This window comes from Acartia tonsa, chromosome 13 (assembly GCF_053477335.1).
Source record: "Acartia tonsa isolate MP-2025a chromosome 13, ASM5347733v1, whole genome shotgun sequence".
Taxonomy (NCBI): Eukaryota; Metazoa; Arthropoda; class Copepoda; order Calanoida; family Acartiidae; genus Acartia; species Acartia tonsa.
In genome coordinates, this window is record NC_137272.1 from 13,649,264 (window position 1) to 13,664,087 (window position 14,824).

Sequence of the window (14,824 nt, forward strand, 5' to 3'; positions counted from 1 at the left end):
AAAATTTTTTTGGGGGGGTGTCTCATCCCCCCCCCCCCCCAAGAAAATATCTTAAAACCATCACTAGGTCCAGTAGGTATATTCCCATAAGAGTAGAGCCCAATCAGTTCAGTGGTTTCTAAGATCTTAAGCTTCAGACAGACAGTGAGGCATCGTTCTACTTTGTATTATAGAAGATTTTTAAAAAATGTATCATCACGCAACCTTTTTAAACCATTAATATCAATATAAACAAGGATGACAACATCCATAAGTAGCGAAGCACAAAAAATCGTCGATGGGAATACGTACAGGTAGATTTAAAAGGCTTTTACTAAAATCAAGAATAGATTTATTGGATAAAATAAACATGAAACCTTGTTTTATTTTGCATGATGACGATGGTCAAAGTAAATTATATTAAAAATGCTCATAACAATGGGAAAAATTATTTTGATAATGATATTCCATAAAAGTTTGAAAATTGCATCAAAATAAACAAAGATATGGGGAAATATGTAAAACATATAAAAATAGCCAAAAACCTGATAAAAGGCTGTCATGGTTGTTTTATTAAAACGACAAAAAATTTAATTTTTAACTCCTTAACTTAAAAAATTTGGAAAATCGGACCATATACACTGAAGATATGGAAAAAAGTGTTAAATATATAAAAATAGCCTAAAACCTGCCAAAAAAGCAGTCTGGCCGTCATAGTTATTTTGTTTAAAAGACGGGAAATTTAATTTTGATATCTATAACTGAAAAATTTTGAAAATCGGACTATAAACACTGAAGATATGGAGAAAAATGTTAAATATATAAAAAACAGCCTAAAACCTGCAAAAAAGGCAGTCTGGTCGTCATGATTGTTTTCTTTAAAAGACGGGAAATTTAATTTTGATATCTATAACTGAAAAAATTTTGAAAATCGGACCATAAACACTGAAGATATGGAGAAAAATGTGAAAAATATAAAAATAGCCTAAAACCTGCTAAAAATGCAGTCTGGCCTTCATGGTTGTTCCTTGAAACGACGGGAAATTTAATTTTGATATCTGTAACTGAAAAAATTTTGAAAATCGGACCATAAACACTGAAGATATGGAGAAAAATGTGAAAAATATAAAAATAGCCTAAAACCTGCTGAAAATCGGTCCGAACGCCAATGATGTTTTATAGTCAATTGTGCTCCTTAATGATGGGAATGTTGTCAAAAAATTTCAGCATTCTATCTTTTATAGGAGCTGAGTAAATCCCATTCCCCCATAGCGTTACGGACGGACTGACTGACGGACGGACAAAGTGAATTATAGAGTAGCTTCGCTACTAAAAAATAATATCTAACTTTGGTATAAGAAAAAAAGACTGTTTTGACAACTGTAAAATATATATTTCAACAGAGATTCTTAATCAAAAAATATTTAGTACATAAAAAGTACATGATAGAGTATACGACAAATAAATTTTTATTATCTTCTAGACAATTTAAGAAGGCATAGGAATTTCTAAAAAAATATGACAAAAACTCTTTCAAACCAAAATTTAAAAATCCACCAAAAAATGTAAAAAAAAAATAATATATGCCATCTTAAAAAGACTTATTTATTTAATATCATATTTAATGCATATTATATAATGGAATAACATTTTAATTGTTATTTTAAATAACATTTAAGTAAGAATGACATATTTGGTGAGTCTTTTCTAAATAGAAATTTAATTTCTAGAAAATCTGACGTTTTTAAAACCATTTTATATGCCATTCTAACATATATATAAGGTACATATAGAGAACATAGGACCATTCAAACAACATTTATTTATATCTAAATTATTTTTAAGGATTGGGCTATATTTTAGGAGAGAAAAAAAGTAATTGATGCGTTTGAAATTGGTAGGAAAAAACAGGAAAAACGTAGCAAATGGTGAATTAAATATAAATATGCAAACCACTGAAGTAAAAAAATATGTATATTTCATTTCATTAAAAAAAAAATCCCCAAAATAAAAGTAAATCAGTTAAAAACTATACGCAGAATAAAGCAAGAAAACAAAAAAAATCCATTTTTTTATCTTTGCATATTTCAAAAAAAAGTCACTTTTAAAAAAAATGTAAAATAAATGAAAGTTTTTGTTATCCTTGATTTATTCTTTTGTCATTCCAAATTTATTTATTATATTTGTTTTAAGAGGAGAGAGGGGGGAGGAAGGTTTCCATCCATTTTTAATCAAAATGACCATTTAGGCATGAAGCAGGGATTTTAAGGGATAAGACAATGAACTTTAAATTGATTTATGTACCCACCGTTTGTGATAAACAGAAATACCCCTTCTGTAAATTAAAATTATTGGTTGAAAAGTTTATAAAATTCAATAAAGTACCCAAAGTTTTAGCCAACGAATAAGATGACGCAGTTACAAAACTTTGGGTACCAGTGTAATTTACAGTCCAATGCCCTCTCAAGGTAATTTATTAAAATTTTTCAAATTTTTTAATGGTGAGAAATACCCCCCCCCCTCTCCTTAATAATTATAATTTTTTAAAAATTCATTTGATATCACTAGCATTTAATAATTTAATATGTTAAAATTTTATTTATTGATTATTTCCTTTCATCTAATATTATAAAGGTATAAAAGGATTTATTTTAGCAGCGAAGCTAATGCACAAATCTTAATTTTAGAAATATGACATTAAAACTACCTTTTAACCTTTATATTTTAATATCTTTTTGTTAAAAAAAACTTTTTTTGTGCTAAGAATCAATTTGAAAAAAAAGTTGAACAGCTGTCTAACTTATAAACAGAGAAACACAGAATACATAATTATAATATTTTGATTGACTAAAAATATACAGTAATGAAAAAAATATATAATATATTATAATTCTGAATGAATACAAACGCTTTGAAAAGACTTTATTTTATTTCGTGACTATATGACAATTAATAATTCTTTTTTTTCTGCAGACACTTGCACAAATATGCACATGAGAAAAAAATGTCAACAAAGAAACAAAATGGCGGCGGCGGGGTATAACGGCGGATTTATACTTCACTGTCACGCCGAGTTCATAGCTTTAAATTTTCTAGCCACCTGGGCTCCCCGCCGGTTGCGCCGTTTCTTTTTTAGTCTGTTCTTTTCCCGCCGCGAGGGGCGGGGCCGTTTCTTGGCAAAATGCCGAATCTTTGGTTTGCTATTATTAGTGTTGATTTCATTGTCAGCCACTGACAACTGCTGCGACTGCTCCGAAGCTGTGGCAGCAAATGCCCACGCGTTTTGCAGCCGAACCACAGCGAGGTGCGGATAGGCAAACGCTGCGGACGGAGTAATCAGCTGTTTTGAACTGGAATCAGCTGATTTCTCGGTGGTGGTGGCTGATGATATGTCGTCTTTGTTTTCACTAATGTCGTCATTTATTATTGAGTTATCTACCGCTAAATTAACCGCATGTTGTTGATTTTTGTTGTAAATTCTACTTGTTGTACTAATACTACTACTACTAATATGTCTACTTGAGCTGATAAACTGTTCAGAAACAGTTTTGTCCGAGTTTTTATTCTGACTGTTGATAGTTGTTGTGGAAGGGTTGTTGATATAATTATGAGCTTGTGAATTATGAGATGAGATTGTATTATTTTCTTCTCCAGTTTCCTTTGAGATCTGTTTGAAAATGCCTAGGAAGCTATGTCCACCGGCGGATGCTTTAGACGGATGGCTGCTGCTGCTGTCCTCTGCATGGCCGCTGTGAAACTGGGCCTCACAGCTGCCGCGGTTGGCAGCAAAGCCGCGCTTGCTTGGCAATACCTTCTCTCCGTTGTACTTTTGCCTAGAAAAATAAAACATTGTTATTGGTTGAAACGTTTGGACACTTAACTTGCTGAACCCATGGATAAATAACGGAATAATAAAACTTTATTATAAAAATTTGGGGACTAGCGTAATAAACAGCCCAATGTCCTCTCCCTTCCTGGAAGATGCAAAATTATCATTAATAAGATGTGTTTACCTGAAGGCACGTCTATTGCTGAAAGCCAGATGCCAGCTTGGATTGAAGGCAGACTTGATGGTATGGAAGGAACTGTCTATCTGTTCCTCTTCAAACAGGCACAACAGCCCTCGCTTCTCTACTTTTCTGGCAATCTGAAAAAGGATTACGTTGTTAATTTAAGCTTCAAGTAGGGTGCCATGATAAACAGGGATCTAAAGGGATAAGACAATGATCAATAAATGATGATACACAATATTACCCGTAAAATTAGTGGTTATATGATAAATAAACTACTGTAGGACGAACATACACTTTTTACTGAGTGGCTACGCTACTATAAAAGACAGGTATAAGAAAAGGGGTCATTTTTAGAGAGAAGGGACAATAGAGTCCCCAAAGTTTTATAATGACGTTTTCTTATTCGTAAGCTTCGCAACTTTGAGGACTTTAGATTGGATGGTTAATCAAGTTGAGTGTTTGAACGTTTCAACCAAAAATTGTAATCTAAAGAAGGGGTAATTTTGTGTATCATCATTACAGCAGTACATTTACATTTTCAACCCAGCCTTTCTATTAACTTGTTTTGTAACTGTTTATCAAAATAATAAATATTTATCTTTAGTTTTATGAAATGACGTATTTATTTATGAATGCAAAAAAGTTATAATAAATAATTCAAGTCAAAAGCATTTTTTAACATTCACGTGTACCTATTATGTATCCTAACAAATGCTTTTTTTTCATTGAATGAATCTTTAATTTTAAAATATGTTAAGAAAAGAAAGGTTTTGTTTAGCATAGCAATATTTTTTACTTCAAAAAGTTATTGGAGAAATATAAATGAACATGTTTTTCGTTTTTTAATTATCATTAAGGTTTCATATTTTTAAAAACATACTATTATAGGTAGTTTTTTTTTATGAGAAATTAAGTGCATTTTTTTTGTACTTGTTTAAAAACAAGGAATCCTTACAAATTCAAAAATATCTTTAAAAAAGTAAATACAAATTTACTTTCAAATTGATTAAACCAGTAAAGGAAAGGGCATTGGACTGTTTATTACACTAGTCCCCAAAGTTTTTAATAACGTTTTCTTATTCGTTAGCTTAACAACTTTGGGGGCTTTTATTGAATTTTGATTGGTTGGTTCATTAAAATGAATGTCCAAACGTTTCAACCACTAATTGTAATCTACAGAAGGGGTAATTTTGTGTATCATCATTAGGGATGTACATCAATTTATCGGATATTGTCCTATCCCTTTACATCCCTGGATTTAATTAGATAATTAAGCAATGTTTAAAAACCCAAAGTTGGCTTACAGTATAAATAGTCATTTATCGCATCGTATTATAAACAGCTTTCCGCGGATATAAAAATGTACAATTTTAAGATTAATACTAGTATTGTTAGCCCCCAGGTGCCGAAGGCACGTGCTAACGAAACCTGTTTTAATATTATGACTGTACATCTTTATATTCGTAGAAAACTGGATATTATACGATACGGCACATGAGTTTTAAGTATGGCCTAGAACCGGTTCTAATCCAGCGGATTTAAATCGGTTTCGTGGTCATACTGTAAAAAAGTTTTATCAAGTCATCTAAAATATGAAACTGGACTTTTAATGTTAATCATCATATAATTTCCATTTAGAGTATTGGCAAATATCCAATTTCTTCAGCGGGGTTCTATAAGTGTTAAATAAATAAAATCACAAAATAATCTATACTGAAAAAGGCCCAAAACTCTGCTGGAATGATAATATGTTTTAATGACTTTTGAAACATCGAATGTCTGGCTGTAGATTAATGTTTATTGAGTTTTTCAATGCCTTTTGTATTCAAAACTGCCATAAAGGGGTTAAGAATAATTTAATTAACATTTAAAAAAAATGTTCTTTAAGTAACTTTAAAAAAAGAATAAAGTATAAAAAAAAAGACTTTAATTGTGGCCTCTCTCGAGAAAAAAAAACTGCTAGTAATGATTGCATTTTAATGTGTGATTTGTAGACAAAAGTGATTAAAATTCTACATTGTGTTTGCTTCACAAATAGGGGGAGGTATTCACAAAAAAAGTTTTTGTTGGTTCTTGAAGTTTTTTTTGTCTTATTAGTATGGCTTATTAAAAAAATCATGTATAGCATCGTATTACAGACATTTTTCCACGAATATTAATATAAAAATCATAACATTAATATTAGTTTTGTTAGCCCCGAGGGGCCGGGCCGAATGTTTTGATCTTAATTTTCATTCTGATATCCGTGGAAAGCTGTCTATAATACGATGCGATAAATAACTATTATTATTTATCGCAAAATTTAGTGATTTTAAACACTTTTTGGCCTTTAAACTGATATTTATGTGGATACAGCCCCTGCCAAGGCTTCAAAACTCCGTCAACAATTGTAAACAGGATTTTTTTCTTCTCTCTCTCCTGGTTGTTTAGTTGTTATTTTAACCATTTTCAGCATAAGGCTTAAAAGCTTTCAGGGTTATATATAGGGGGGGGGGCGAAAGTGACACTTTTTGAAACCAAAACTAAAAGTCAAAGGAACTCAACTAAAAAAAGAGTTACAGGTCTGAGATTTTGCATGGCAGTTGCTTTATAGGGGTACAATATGGAACTGTGAAGAAACGGCGGCGCAACCGCCGAAAACCGCCGAGAAAAGGCAACAAAAATTACGGCGGGAAACGGCGGTTTTCGGCGGTTGCGCCGCCGTTTCTTCACAGTTCCATATTGTACCCCTATAAAGCAACTGCCATGCAAAATCTCAGACCTGTAACCCTTTTTTTAGTTGAGTTCCTTTGTTGACTCTTAGTTTTGGTTTCAAAAAGTGTCACTTTCGCCCCCCCCCTTTTTTCAAAAATGTAAATTTTTGAAATTGGAACCGGAGGGGGGGGGGGAGGAGAGGGATGGGTAAGCAAAAAATTATAAATAATGAAATCGTAGACAAAGATTTAAAAGGTTAAGGGTAATGATAACTATATTTTCACAAAATTAAAAATAAAGGATTTTTATTTGTAAAAAATATCTTTTTATAATGTACTGTTTTCAAACTATGAGGCAGTGTTTTTATAATTATTTGTTTTTGAAAAAGACCAAAAATCAATATATTGTACATATATATGTATGTACACTGTACAGCAAGGGACACTTGAAATTGCCTATACACTTCAAATTGAATGCTTTCCTTATTTTCAGCCAGTTTAAAGCATAGCAAATATTTAATTTTTAACAAATTTTTATGTGATTTAATTATCCAATTGATTTGATTTTAAGGACAACAAAGTACAATGTTATAAGCGAAAGCATCTCTATAACTTAAGTGTTTAATGTTCGTTTGTCCTACATTTTTTTGGCTTGTTTAAAGAAGCACCCACTTGAAAAATTTAGTTGTATGTCACCTCTCTTGTTTCTCAATTTTTTGGCTATTAGTTTTGTTTCAACAATTAACATTACAAAACTTGGGCTTTGATAATTTATGATTTTTTCATGATTTTTTCATGATTTTTTCATGATTTTTTCATGATTTTTTCATGATTTTTTCAAATTTATTGCTAAAAAAGATACAATTTTTAATAAATTTAAGGTATTCTAATATATTTTTCAATGTTTTTCAATGTTTAATATGTTTGGCCAAGCAATGTCATGGAATATAGTATTTCATTAAAACACCCAAAAAAATCTATTAAAATTAAAATTAAAAATCTTTGAAAACTGATTTTCTTTAAATTTCTTACAATAATATTATGTTTAAATGCTAATAGAAATCAATAATGTTAGTTTTGCTAAAATGTAATATTGTTTAAACTGCGGAAACTCCTTGGAAACTTTGAAACAGATGTATCAAGTCACTTAGCCAAATATATCACAAATATTAAACAATTATCTATCTGTATACTTGCTATCTATATCTTTCTATCTATCTATCTTGCTCATATCTCCCCCCCCCCCTAACTTTAAAATATTGCACTTTAAACCCTCCCTAAATTGCATCCAATTTAAACCATTTAAAAATAATCAATTTTTGGTGCTAATAATCTGAATATTTTAAAGATAATATATTATGATTTCAATAACTGTGTTATTGTTTATAAGAGTTAGGTGATCTAGAGAGGGAGGGGACAATTAGACTGTTTATTACACTAGTCCCCAAAGATTTATAATAACGTTTTCCAACTTTGGCGACTTTTATTGAATTTTTATTGGTTAGCTCATTAAGTTGAGTGTCAAAACGTTTCAACATCTAATTGTAATCTACAGAAGGGCTAATTTTATGTATCATCATTGGGGATGTATATCAATTTATCGGCCATTGTCTTATCCCTTTAGATGATGGTCAGCAATGCGGATTTTATAATGTGCAGTTCATTAGTTCTTATAACTGATCCTCTTTCAAAACAGTGTCTCAATCTTTTGTTATTCAGCCAAGAGAAAAAAATGGTTTAAATTGAATGAACAAGCCATTGATAATTTAAAAGAATGATAGTTCTATAATAAAATTAGCTTTGATGGACAAGAAAATTTAATTTTGTAGGTGTTATTTTGTTAAATTGAGAAAAAATATAGATTTTAGATAAATAAATGGGAGAAAGAAAGTTAGATGAATAGCAAAATTTTTTTTCATAAACTGACAAAGCAATATATTATTTTCAAAACTTAAAAATTTTGCTTATGTGTTTTTGGAGAAAATTTATATCAAATAATGACTTTTGGAGAGAAAAAAATATTTTGCTTTTTTGCAATATTTTTATAACGTTACAAAACATTTATTCATTGATGCAAGGGTGCGATAAAAAGACATAAGAGCTTGCTTATTCAATTAGCAGTTTAAAATTTGTATTAATGTCAGGGAACTAAAGAAATAAGACCATAGCCGATAAATTGAGGTACATCCCCAATGATGATACACAAAATTACCCTTTTTGTAGATTAAAATTGTGGGTTGATTGAAACGTTTGGTCACTCAACTTAATAAAACAACCATTAATAATTTAGTAAATGTCCCCACAGTTGTTAAGTCAACGAATAATGTTATTATAAAACTTTAGGGACTAGGGCAATAAGCAGCAAATTTTCCCCCCTCTCTCTGCGATTGACCTGAGTGATGTTTAAATACTTGCTATGGTACCTATACTAAATACTTGAAACCAAATTTAGAAACAGTTTAGCAAACAAATAATAACAAATGTGTAAGGTAAACCATCTTAAAACATGGTGTTCATACATAAATACTAAAGAAACAAAAATGTATTAAATGTATGTAAAAAAGTAACATCCCCAATAGCTATCCTATTATATAATGTACCAAGCTTTTTCTATCTGTATAATGTGAAGGATCTCGCTTCCACTGAACGGATATGGCTCTCCTTTACAGTGAAGCTTCTTGAGATGGTTTAAGGCTATTTTTCTGCCCTTACATACCCCTTCAAATATAGATTTCCTAGATACTAGAGGCGCAACCGATAGTTCCTAATAATAAAAGAACATTATGAAGAAATTATTTTTTTCCTGTTTTTTAAAAACATCCTCTACAACGTCGTCGCGTAGAGGTCCACAAGTAAACAAAACTAAATTAGCAATCCATCAACGGAAAACAGTTGTCATCCCTCTGAGCCCGAAATTTTTAAAACTCTAGACTGCCCAAATTTTTAAAAACAATTTTTATTGTTCTTGTAAAATCTGCCTAAGTCTTGTTTTATGTAAATATTAGCTGTTTCAAAATAAACAAGATTTTTTCCCCATAAATAGCAACACTCTATAAGCGACGGATGTTCGGCAAAAAGGATATACTGACGTAAAGTTGTTTTAGAGTAACTTCCCAACTATAAAAAACTATTATTTTTATAGTAAGTTTTCTTTTTTTATTTACTTTACACCAATGGTACTTAAAAGTGTCATTTTTATTCAAAACTGATGAAAATTTGAAGTGTTAGTTTATGTGAAACATATTAGAAATATTTTGAACAAGTTTTATTGAGATAAAATGACTTCTTATTATTCTAAAATATTAACACACACATTCTAACATAGTTTTGCAGTAAGGATCTTCAACGACACATATTTTATTTCTAAGTTCATTGCACTAGTCCCCAAAGTTTTTTGATAACGTTTTCTTATTGTATGGCTTAAAAACTTTGGGGACTTTTATTGAAGTGGAGTGTCCAAACGTTTTAACCACTAAATGTAATCTACAGAAGGCCAAATATGTGTATCATTATTGGGGATGTACCTAAACATTACTATAAATGTCCCGCATCTAACATAAGATATAGTGTATAAGAATGTTTCTATAGGTTTCTAGAAGTCCTAACTTCATATAAGAAGTACCTATGTTCACCTTCAAGTCTTATCAGGCACACACAAAGTCAACAAAGAAAATTTGAAAATTCATTTATTTACAAGTTGTATAATACTTAATGTACAATTACAAACAACTTAAAGAGAATTCCTAAGAAAACTCAATAAAAAGTCTCTTTGAATTACATTTTTTCCTTAATCCTAACTTTGTATTATTCATTTTATTACCCTTTTCATTTAACAAACTTATCCTTATAATAAAGTAACAGGATGCATGTCTGTTTGTTTGTTTGTAACGAAGGATCTCGCTAACCGCAGAACCAATATGGTTCTCAATAGCTTTTAATAGGTCTTGGGAAGATTTATAACTATTTTGGGGTAGGGTGTCACCACCTTATTAAGCGAAATTGCTTTTGTAATTTAAACTTTTGTCCACTTTTAGACACCTGTGTATAATTAAATAAGAGATAATAAAGATGCTTCTACACTTATCAATTATCTTATAAACAATAATAATTATCATTTTAATTGACACATCAAATCAACACAACTTACTTAACTTTATTTACACAACAAATTAAATAAGATTTTAATTTTTCATATCTTCAAGATGCAAAATTGTTTCATTTAAATTGTTTGTGATGGAGGGGTATTTTTCAAATTTTTATCAAAGTTAGCCCACCCCCCCCCCCTCCCCCTAGTGATACCAAAAACCCAAGGAGATGGGACATTACACTGGTCCTCAAAGTTTTATAATAACGTTTTCTTAGTAGTTGGCTTATCAACTTTGGGGACTTTAACTAAATTATGATTGGTTGGTTTATTAAGTTGAGTGTACAAACGTTTTAAACAACTATTTGTAACATACAGAAGGGTAATTTTGAGTATCATCATTTGGGATGTACATCAATGTATTAATCATTGTCTTATCCCTTTAGATCCCTGCCAAAAGCCCAAATAAAGTTTTCTCGTATTGTGTTTAGTAAACCTGTAGAAAAAAAGTTGTAATGTTTGTTTAAATGATTTCTAATTCTTATAGAAGGTGTGAAGAAAATGAGAAAGTTCTTTAAACTGCTCAAAAAAGGAGTTTATGTTTTTTTTTAAATTGATAAAAAAAAACATTAAAACAAATGTCACTTTTAAATAAGGACCTCACTTTTTTGGGAGGTTGTTGTAAGGGGGGGGGGGGGGTTGTTAGTAGCTGAACTAACTCTAATAATATAAAGATATAAAACAGGGTGTCGTAGCCGTTTAATTTTGATGCGGCTCCGGCTTCCCGGAAATACAGCTCCGGCTCCAGCTCCACCAAAAATGTTGCTGCTCCCGGCTCCGAAACACTGATATAAAATTCAGTGAACACTTTTGTTTAGGCATAAACTAATGACTTGGAAATTTATTAATCCTCAACTCCCCCCCCCCCCCTTCCATTTATCCTTTACTACCTACTAAATGGCCAGGGAGGAGGAGACATTGTGCTGGTTATTATACAAGTCCCAAAGTTTTATAATAAGGTTTTATTTGTTGGCTTAACAACTTTGGGGGCTTTATTCCATTAAATTGAGTGTCCAAACTTTCAACCACTAATTTTAATCTCCAAAAAGGGCTAATTTTGAGTATCATCATTACTACAGATGTACAATTTATTGGAGATTGTCTTATCCCTTTAGATCCCTGCTAAATGGTATTGTTTAAACAATTGGGGACAATGTACCGATTAGGGGGGAGGGGGGGGGGGGGGGTCAAATTTAACTTAAATCTTTACTGTAATCTACAACAAAAGGTGCAACTTTTGATAATGAAAATGATTTGTATTTTTAGATAGGATTAAAATCTGGTGGACAGCTGCCTATATAAATGGTCATTATTTAATATTTAATCTAGAACAAATAAGAAAATGTTAAAATATACGGGAGGTAATCGTAGTTGTAAGAAAAGAAGTGCTTTATAATTCATTTAACTCGAGATAAGATAAGAAAAGTTAGGGATAAGACAATGGACGATAAATTGATTAGAGGCAAAGTTTGGACATTGCTAGTTTACAAGATTTCATCAGTACCCAAACTTCTAAAACCAACCTTTGGGTACCAGTATAATATAAAAAATCAGAAAACGTATACGCGTGTTTAAATGATCTATTTTACCATTAGGATAATATAAATGTTTAAGAAACGTATTTATGTAAAGCTTTTATGCTTATTTTTTAACCACTAATAGTTTGTGTGGAATACCTAAATTTTTTTGAAAGCTAAGACACACCTAAATATCTTTTAATGTAAAATAACTATATTATAATTTTTTATAACTTTGGGGACATTTGGCTGTAGTCCCCAAAGTTTTATAATAACGTGTTCTTATGCATTAGTTTAAAAACTTTGGGGACGTTTATTTAATTTTGATTGGTTGTCTCTTTAAGTTCGGTGTAAAAACGCTTCAACCACTTGTTATAATCTACAGAAGGGGTAATGTAATTTAGAATATCATTATTGGGGATGTATATCAATGCATCGGCCATTGTCTTATCCCTTTAGATCCCTAGATTTTTTTTCTATATTGCAAATTTTGTGGTTCCCCTAGGTACGCCGAGAATGTTAAGTTAATGTCCGGAATCTAAAGGGATAAGACAATGACCAACAATTGATGTACGAAATTATGATCCACAAGATTACCCATTCTATAGATTATAATTATTGGTTGAAACGTTTGGACACTCAACTTAATAAACCAACCAATCAAAATTTTATAAAAAGTCTTTAAAGTTGTTAATCCACGACTAAGAAAACGATATTATATAACTTTGGGTACTAGTATAATAAACAGCCCAATGCCCCCCCCCCCCCCCCCTGAGTTAATGTAGCTCCCGCTGATACTTGTGCGAGTGTGAAAAATTCTAGTTATTGATTATTCTTAATGTTCTTTCTGTCCATCTTAAATGTCCATCTATCTATCTATTTTCATTTTGGCTGGCAATCTATCTATCTATATACTGCCACCTTGCTTGCTATCTCTAATTCTTTCTTTTGCGTATTGAATTTGAATATTTGCAATTTTCAATATTTTGGGTTTAAACGTTTTTGAGTCAAAATTTCAATTTTAACAATTAGATAAGGGAAATATATTCAATGGACAAATGCAAGCATCTCTGAAAAGTAAATGTAAGCATTCCATTGCTTTTTAATGAAAAAATTGGAGACAGAAAGCCTAGAATTTTTAAAATACACATTTTGTTTGAATTTTAAACTATTTGTTAAACCAACATTGAAAGAGAGAGAGAGAGGTGGAAAGAGAGAGAGAGAGATGGAAAGAGAGAGAAAGAGAGAGAGGGAGGGAGAGGAAGGGAGAGAGAAAGGGAAAAAAAGGAGGGAAAGACATAAAATCAGTCTCCAAATCTATGTCATAAAGAACAGCTTGAACAAAAAAAAGCCATCACATAAAAAATGAGAAGAACAAATCTTTTTTTTCTACCATAGGACAACCTAAACTTGGGACCAGTGGGTATTGAAAATTTATTTAACCTGGCAGGGATCAAAAGGGATATGACAATGACCAATAAATTGATGTACATCCCCCAATGTTGATAAACAAAATTACCCATTCTTTAGATACGAATAAGAAAACGTTATTATAAAACTTTGGGGACTAGTGTGATAAACAGCCCATTGTCCCCTCTCTCTCTCTTATAACAAATGACCTAAAGTATGTAGTTATATAATAATGTATGTTGATGATATGTGACTAACAATGGTATGTTTTGATGTAAGCTGAAAAATGGGATTAAAACTACAATACAAGAATGTAAATGTGCTAGGAAAGAGACAAGTATAATTTAAAAAAAAAACTGTTCAATCTCAGGAAGGGAGTGGACATTGGGCTGTTTATTACACTAGTCCCAAAAGTTTTATAATAAGGTTTTCTTTTTCGTTGGCTCAGCAACTTTGGGGAACTTTAATTAAATTAAGTTGAGTGTCAAAACGTTTTAACCACTAATTATAATCTACAGAAGGGATAATTTTGTGTAGCATCATTGGGGATTTACATCAATTTATCGGTCATTGTCTTATCCCTTTATATCCCTAGTTAAAACAGTAATGATACATATTTACTTGCAATAGTTAAAGTTAATTTAGATTATATGTTCCAATTTTAAAGTATAGTATTTCATGGTATATACTTCTAAATTAAATTAGTGTTACCCATAGTATTTTGGAGTTCAAGCAAAACAACTAATGAATCTTTAGGTTTGTTATTTTTTTTGTGCAAATTATATTTTTAGCAGGTTAATTTTGCTTTAGTTTAACCGGTATTATCCTCTTAGAAATTTTTTTTTCAATATTGAAATATTGAAGGGATCTGAAGGTATAAGACAAAGGCCTATATATGCAAGTACAACCCCAACGATAATACACAAAATTACCCCGTCTGTAAATTAAAATTAGTGGTTGAAACGTTTGAAAGCTCAACTTAAAGAATCAACCAATCAAGTCCCAAACGAACAAGAAAAAGCTATTATAAAACTTTGGTATTTGTTGTTTTCCAGGAGCGCCGTATAT

The 14,824-nt window shown here is 31.0% G+C and overlaps 1 protein-coding gene across 1 annotated transcript in view; it reads right to left on the reverse strand.

The window, feature by feature from the left end:
- Window positions 1–1,350: 1,350 nt before the first annotated feature.
- Window positions 1,351–14,824, reverse strand: part of LOC145304495 (uncharacterized) — a 39,815-nt gene continuing 26,341 nt past the window's right edge. Inside the window, exons 5-6 of the mRNA XM_080146378.1 lie at window positions 3,993–4,126; window positions 1,351–3,812 (exon numbers count right to left, since the gene is read on the reverse strand). Of these exons, the coding sequence (XP_080002504.1) occupies window positions 3,044–3,812; window positions 3,993–4,126 (903 nt within the window). The 3' untranslated portion in view covers window positions 1,351–3,043. The remainder of the gene's footprint in view (window positions 3,813–3,992; window positions 4,127–14,824) is intronic.